Here is an 8,279-nt window from a genome sequence, read left to right on the forward strand (position 1 = left end):
TGTGGGTTTTGGTTTTGTTTTATTTTTTTCCCATACAGGGTCTTACACAGCTTTGGCAAGCTTTAATCTTAAGTATTGGGTTTTTTTAATATTATCATAAATAGTATCTTTTGTAAGTTTCAACTTTTTTGTGAAGATTTTCAGACCTCCATTATTTGCTTTTATGTAATGAGACCTTATTATACCTATCACCCAGATTCACTGCGTATCTATACTTAACAGCCAGATTCAATACGTATCAAGATTTGCTTCATTTGTTTCATGTACCCTTTGTTACTGTTGTTGAAGTTATCTTAAATCTCAGCTTTTATGTCATCTCACTTATATATACTTAAATATTTTATCTCTTAAAAATATGGATCTTACTTATAATATTAAGCCATATTCTGATTTCCCCTTTGATCTCAAAAATGTCTTTTTACCATTGGTATGTTCAGTTTGCTTTTAATTAGTAGCATATTGGGACTTAATTTTACATGAAGTAATTATGAAAACATTATCTTCACCACTAAGATACTAGATAATATTCTCTATGGCAGCTTGGGAGCCCTGCTGGCGTAGAGCCTAAGGCACTTGACTGCTAACCAAAAGGTTGGCAGTTCAAATGCACCAGCCACTCCTTGGAAGGAAGACTGGGCAATCTACTTCTGTTGTGATACTGTCTCGAAACCCAAGGAGGAGTTGCTGAGTTGGAGAGGACTAGACAGCATGTAACAACAACATGGCAACTAAGAACAATTAATTTTTTTTCTTATGATGTGAACTTTGTTTCAGAATTAATTATGATTTGTGACTTCTGCAAAGCCATGGTGTTACAAACCTGCTGTGTGAATAAAACTGTCCTTTTCTTTCTTTTGGTGTTTTCTATCTTTATAAACCTTAGTGTAACAAAAATTGCCGTTCTTTACCTTTTGTTCTTTTTTAAATCTTACATTCCTCAGTGTTTCTTTTAGCGAATGCATAACTTCCAGGCAGTGACTAGGGATTAAAAGCAAGTCCATTTTGTATGACATAGTTTTAGTTTGGGTTACCTTTTATGACCTCTTCTTGCCCAGACTAATTTGTTAAAATGTAAAAGGGAGATGTAGTTGTGAATTACTTTTCTTTGTATCTTTGCGCAGAAACCTTTCCTTCATTGCAACTCATTTTCCTCCCCATGCAATATTCATAGGTCTGTTTCTAGGAGAGAACTGTGGCTAGTGGGCCATGAAAACTTCCTAGACTTGGGAGACTGGGCTATGTCATGTTCCCCTTCTAACATGAGAAAATTCCCATTGAAAAGTCATTATGGCCAACTTTCCTGCAGGCACATCAGCGTGCACACAAGAGATATTTGACAGTGTCTGAGAAAGAAGAGTCTCTGTACCTTCTGCATCTGCAAGAATGGTGGAACTAATTAATTCATTGTTTCAAGAACCATCAAATAATTCCCTGCACTGCAGGGATTAGCATAAAATGACCTTTCATGTATATTTTAAATTATCCAGTAATTATTGGGGTGGGGGATGGGGTGGGTAAGAGATCTTAAAAGTTAGGACTCACTAGTAAATACATTGATTGGATGGCTTGCCTGTTCTTTATCCTCCTTCACTTGTTAGCACTTCTCGTTGTGTCTCTACATAGAGATTAGAATGACCAGTGCTGTCATGTCGCTGGTATCTTTGCATACAGACCAGAGTTTTAAAGTAGTTTTTAAAATGTTTACTTAAACTCAGATAAGTTCATATTTAAATACAGATGTTTTCCTTCTGATCAGTAGTTTTATGTTGGGAGGCTATGAGAAAAGGAATTAACTATTTTCATTTTGCTGTTGTACAGAGACTTGTATAAGATTAACAAATTTGAAGATCACTTTGTAAGTATCTTGAAAAAACTAGGAAAATGATCTCTTATGTAAGTGCTAACTCAGCAGATACCAAATTTGGATAAATATAAAGTAACAAACATTAAAAAAAAATACTAATGGAACAAATTATCTAAATATAAATGATGAAAATACTTTTTTATTTATGTGTTTTGGAGGAGGAAGGCAAGGAGGCCTAGAAGGTTTGTTCTCCTAAACAGAGTTGTTGTTGTGTGCCATCGAGTCAGCCCTGACTCATAGTGACCCCTCCTTGGGTTTCCGAGGCGGTATCACTACAGAAGTAGATTACCCAACCTTCCTTCCAAGGAGTGGCTGATGGATTTAAACCACCAGCCTTCTGATTAGCAATCAGGTGCCTTAGGTACTATGCTACCAGAGCTCCCAAATAGAGTTGGGCACTGATTTTTAAAATACTTTTTTATATAAGTTTACTAGACATGTGTTGTTAGAAATTTTGTTTTCATAGTGTGCTGTTGTTCTCTTCAAGCAGACTTATCTCCATGCAAATAAAAATAACTTTTAAGGAAATGGATTTCAAAATGAATGTGAAGGCAGTCTAAATATTTAGCATATACTTGGAGGCTTTGTTACTGAGATGTATATTATACAGTTGACATAGTAATTGTATGTATAGCAAAAAGTAAAGGATTGCTGACTGTAACTTTACATAAATAGAATTAAAAGAACCTAGTTTTTAAAATTCAAGTTAAAGCATTCTTACTATAAACTGTGTATTTAAAACTGCTAAAAACCTGTATCAGAAATATGAACTTTAAAACTACCAAAACATACTGTGGGAGAAAAGATTCTTCACATGGAAATGAGTGAAAAGTATGTAATCTCTTGGAGATTCTTGCTTACTAGTTATACTAATTTAAGATATCTTAATGTGACATTCTAGCACCTGGGGAAGTATGCCCAGTAATAAGTTTCATTCCATCTCTTCTGCTTGTCAGTAGGTAATTTTAACAGATTTGTGACAATGGACACAGTTTCCTGAGATTAAAAAACCCTACATGACCACACCAAATTTTAAGTTTCCTGTTTTGGTATTGTACTCTTTTGACCAACTCTGTACATCTGTGAAGAATGGCTTGGGGATCCTTCTGGCTTTTTTAAGAACAGTTGAACTTATGTTCTCAGTGCAGAGAATGATTGATGCACTCTTGGAAGATGTAAGAAAAGATGCTCACAACCCTTAAAGCTTTATTTTTAACATGATGTTTACAGAATCAAACATTAATTTAAAGCTTAGAAAGTAAGCACCTGTTAGTATAATTTAGTGTTTAAGAAGGTAATCAGATGAAATGAGGAATGTACTGTTTTATTTAAGGAACCCAGTAGTTAGTAGAGAAAGTAACTGACCAGCAAGTGAATTATAGGTCAAAGGATGGCTCCTTATTTCTGAAATGAGGAAAATTGCCCTCAGTGTTGTTCATTATCTCTACAGCTGGAGCTTCATTTAACAAGTGCGGTTGGAATAACCAGGGTATTGCAGCAGCAGAGAAACTAAGCACAGTAAGCCTTTCAGTAACAAAGAAAATAAAAGCATTCCTGTGTAACATGCTTCTACACTTATCTGTGTTTGGTGGTACTGTTTGTGCTGAACTAAAGCATCTGCTACCCCCAAGTTAAGAGAGAACAAACTCAACATGGCGTGAAATTACTGAACTGCCATTCACATTCATTAGAGTTATATTGTTACCAGCCCACAGGCATGACTGGCTTTTGCATGAATAATAAAATAAAACGGCTGCTTTGTGAATTTTACCTTAAAACATTACAAGACACAGTGCTAACCTTGAGCCTTTGTCAAGCATTTTCTGAAGTGGGTTTATTTTAGAGTAGCTTTTTGCACCACAATACGGTCAAGACCAGTTAGAAATTAGAAGTAGGAAAGACGTATGAGTGTGTTAGGTCTTTGGAGAAGGCTTAGTATTCAATCACTTCACACATCTTTTTTTAAACTAATATTTATTGCAGTTATAGTTGTTAGAAACATAAAAATATTAAAGTACCATTTGACAATCATCCTAGTAAGATTTGGGCAAAAATCATCAATCAAAAATGCTACAATTTCAAAATATCTCTGTATAAAATACAGAGATAATAATACTTATAAAGAAATAAAATAAAATAAAATAAGTAATACTTATAAAGAAAAAAAAAATAAGTAAGTAACTTTACAGTGGAGAAACCAGCAGACATCTCATCTGCTTGATCAAAGTTAAGATTACCAGTAATGGGACAAATTGACGTAAAAGCCTCCTAATATAATTGCACTGAGAAGACAGCATCACTTCTGTTGTTGTTGTTGTTATGTGCCGTCGAGTCAAATCCAACTCATAGCGACCCCTCTTTGGGTTTCCGAGGCAGTATCACTACGGAAGTAGGATTGCCCAACCTTCCTTCCAAGGAGTGGCTGGTGGGTTTGAACCACCAGCCGTCTGGTTAGCAGGCAAGTGTCTTAGCCACTATGCTACCAGAGCTCCCTTCTAAGGTAAAAGAAAACACCAGACAAACTCAAATTGAGAAACATTCTACAAAATTACTGACCTGTACTGTTTACCTTTTTATGACCCACAGGGCATACAGTGCCCACCTACATTTTCTGCCTCTCGGGTTTAGTGGGAAGCTCCTATCCTATTTTTAGTGAGTGCTGATGTCTGGTGATGGCAGCTGTATGAATCTGAAGAAACAGGCCTCATTCCCCCAACCCCAGCACTAGAGAACTCAGGATATGTGTGTCCCACTAATTATATGAAAATTTTTATTACCTCTAAAAAATTTTTTCATTTCATTCAAAATGCCTTCCATTACTGAAAACACATAGTTTCCACAAAAAATTCAAAGCAGAAAAGGTTGGAAATGGCAATGTTATAAATGACAAAGAAATGCCAAATAACTGTTCAAGAATAAAGAAAACTAAAGAGACATAATAGCTGAATGCATTGTGTGATCCATAGTTTTTCTTCCTGGCCATTTCATTGACATTTTTCTCCTCTAGTGTCTGGATATAGAAGTGGGATATTTAAATGGGGGGAAAAACTTAATAATCTGAATATAATATATTCAATCTACCACTACCCTCCTTTTTGCTTTCTTTGTTGTTGTTGTTGTTATGTGCTGTCGAGTCTTAGCTATGTGGATTTCAAATAGTGTGGTAGGTTTTGGTTAGTGTTTTTTAAGCAAATCAAGAATGTTAGGTCTCCTGGCCTAGTTGAATTACATTTCAAGCTATTGAGAACTTAAAAATGGTAACACTTAACTGTTTAACAAACACAGTTTTTCAGTAAATGGAAGAAAGTAGAGCCTTCATGCTATTTAAAAATACCAGAATGCGTCATTTAAAAGTTTCATGAAGTCATGGTTTTCATAAAGAAGTTTAGTGTGGTTTTTAGCTAGGTAGATAATGGGAATGCTTTATTTTCATGAAGCCAATTTGATGGGTATCTGATTTTTCTTGTGGACAAGAAGAAGAAATAAGCAATGATTATAGTTAAATCAGTGAATGATTAATTGAACAACCATACCCAAAATGAATGATTGGATTCCAGTTTCCTAGATGGTTTCTAGAACTGTATTTGCTGCAGATAATCTGTTTTCAGTTTTCTTTTAATCTTTAATTAATAACCTGCATGAAAACAAATTTATAAATGACTCAAATTTCATAGGCATAGCCAAAGCATTGGATGACTGAAACAAGAACTCAAAGATAATGGTAGGTAGGAATCTATCAAGATAAATCTGTCAGGAATCAGTTCTACAAGGACAACCAGTCTTAGTATGTTGGGTGGAAGAAAAAAGCTCTGGGTTAATTCATGGAAAATCAGTTCACCAAATGACCAGTTGGCCATATTTACTAATTTAACTTTGCATTAATATTTCAGCAAGGAAAATGAAAATCACACTAGTATTCCAAACATAGGGAAATTTAATACAGGGAATTGGCTGTATATGTGTTAGAAAACTGAATGAGAAAAAGGGACCTGTTAAACAGCACTACAGGAAGCAGATGCCACACCAAGAGCTGGGAAACAAAGGAGGGGCTATCATAACTCAGGAGCTGGAGGGATCTCTGTGGAGCTGATGCTTAGACATCTGAGAAGAGACACATTTTTAGCTACTAGTGGGTACTGAAGTTCGTATTACTAAGTGTTCATTTACAGAGAACAAAACATTCAAATTGAGCTCTCTTTTAAACTAAATGTGTTATCCTTAGGGTGAGCATCTTCCATGTTGAATATAGTTCTGAAAAATAAAGAATAAAACTAATTTGACCTTTGAGCATATTACTCAATATTCTATGCTTCTTTTTTTCCCCGTCTTTAAAATGGTTTTACTACCAGTAGTCTTCCTACCTTAGATGTAGAGCTAGGTGAACTCTCAGAAAGGGTAAGTGTTTATAGAAATTTAGACAAAGATTTTTTGAAAAGGCATGGCAGATGAATTGGGCTAAAGTTTTTTTTTTTTTTTTTGACTGTAGATGTGTACTTTTTTTTAATCTTTCTCACTGACACCTTAAGCATTATTAAGTTGGTTTTTAATATAGAATATTTAAAATAAAGATATTTATCATGATCTGAATTTTTGAGGAAGTCTGGAATTGATTTCTCTTTCTGTCTCTCTCTCTTTTTTTTCCTTTTCCCCCCAAATAATGCTTCTTTAGGTCAGTAACAGATCCAAGAGATGGAAAGAGAGTAGCACTCAAAAAGATGCCCAACGTCTTCCAGAATCTGGTCTCTTGCAAAAGAGTCTTCCGGGAATTGAAGATGTTGTGTTTTTTTAAACATGATAATGTAAGTGAAATTGGGGAAACTGCTTCCTACTACTTGATTGTATAAATAATGAGCAAGAAAGGGTTAAAAAGAATACATGCAAGTGAAATTTGAAAATCAGCTGTAGTTTATGCCAAACTCTATAAAAAGCAGTAAGCACTCTAATGAGGTTATAGGAGAATACCTAGGCTTTCACTTCACACTTTCTGAAAGAAACGGACACAGAGGTACGTTTTCTTTCAGTACTTTGCCTTCCTTTTATATACATTCTTTATGTCTTTATGATGGTCTTACATTTTCACTATCGAGGTCAGTGGTTTTCAGCCCTAGCAGCATATTAAAATCACTACGGAGCCCATTGTGTCAGTATTTTATTTGGAGGTTTTTAAAACTAAGCTATGAATTGTTCAAGGCCTAACCTCCAAATTAGGAAACATTGAACCAGTTACATTTCAGATCAGCTTCTAAATTGTGGTGTACACTCACTCCATTTAGTGTCTCAATGTCTTTTTTTAATTCTGAGACTGTAAGCTGTTAAATATTTTGAAAGCCCATTATAAAAAGGAGCATACATTTGTATGGAAAATAAATTAGAAAGAAACTACAACCAAAGTTTTTTTAAAGGGTTTTGGTAACCTGGGGCAAATTAGACCTTTTTTGTAATTGAAGAATGACCAAATTTAAGTGATTTCTAAGGTTTATTGATTGGTAGGTAAATATTAGTTGATGCAAAGCAAATGTTAATATTTAGCTGAGGGACAGTGTTAATATTCAGTATGAAAATAGAGGATAGTATATAGTCTGAGTGGTTTAGGTGGAAATTATTGGCCTTGATTTAGCCTTATTTTTATCCTTTAATATTTTTAATTAGAGGTTATGATGTGGGAAAATACTTTCTCCTCAAAAAAAGAAAACCAGTACACCCTTAAGGTAATATAGATTGCCTCTTTTTTTCCTGTGTTTAGAGGTGGTAGGACTCATGGATGAGTAGACTTATTGTGGTTGAGTCTAGCTTCTCTACAGCTAATCTGGATTAAAAGTTTGATACATGTAAAGTTTTCCTCTGTGTTGCTTTTACTTATTTCAATTTCAAGTCAAAAGAAAAATTGTCTCAAATTCTGCATATAGTATTCAACCTATGCTATCTTTATTGCTGAAATAAAAACTTTATCAGTATAATAACTGTTTCTTGTGAGTCTGCTTATTTGCCAAATTGGGTCTCACTTTGAGAAATTTGTAAAAGTTTTATGTATTTGGTAAAACTAGGGTATTAAATTTCTAGTGTGATTTGCTTGAACATTTTTGGTTTGACTTACTTCATTTTAATGATTTGTTGTTACCCTTCTTGAAATCCTTTTTCCTAAACTTCTAGAAAAAGTGTTACTGCCCTTTAATCAATTGGAACTGCTTGGAGTGTATGTGTGTTTTAATAGCTTTCAAAATACCACTCAAGTTGTTCTTTTATGACTGCTTTCTCAGATTTTGGAAGTGATTTAGAATGATGTCTGTTGTTGTTATTGTTGTTACGTGCCGTCAAGTTGGACCCGAGTCATAGCAACCCCTCCTTGGGTTTCAGAGGCAGTATCATTACGGAGCTCTGGTAGCACAGTGGCTAAGACACTTGCCTGCTAACCAGA

General features: G+C 34.7%; 1 protein-coding gene across 1 annotated transcript in view; it reads left to right on the forward strand.

The window, feature by feature from the left end:
* NLK (nemo like kinase) overlaps window positions 1–8,279 on the forward strand; it is a 273,486-nt gene that overhangs the window by 179,566 nt on the left and 85,641 nt on the right. Inside the window, exon 2 of the mRNA XM_007937355.2 lies at window positions 6,534–6,663. Coding sequence (XP_007935546.1) covers window positions 6,534–6,663 — 130 coding nt within the window. The remainder of the gene's footprint in view (window positions 1–6,533; window positions 6,664–8,279) is intronic.

Source organism: Orycteropus afer, unplaced genomic scaffold (assembly GCF_000298275.1).
Source record: "Orycteropus afer afer isolate SDZICR_OR568_19922 unplaced genomic scaffold, OryAfe1.0 scaffold00042, whole genome shotgun sequence".
NCBI classification, from domain to species: Eukaryota; Metazoa; Chordata; class Mammalia; order Tubulidentata; family Orycteropodidae; genus Orycteropus; species Orycteropus afer.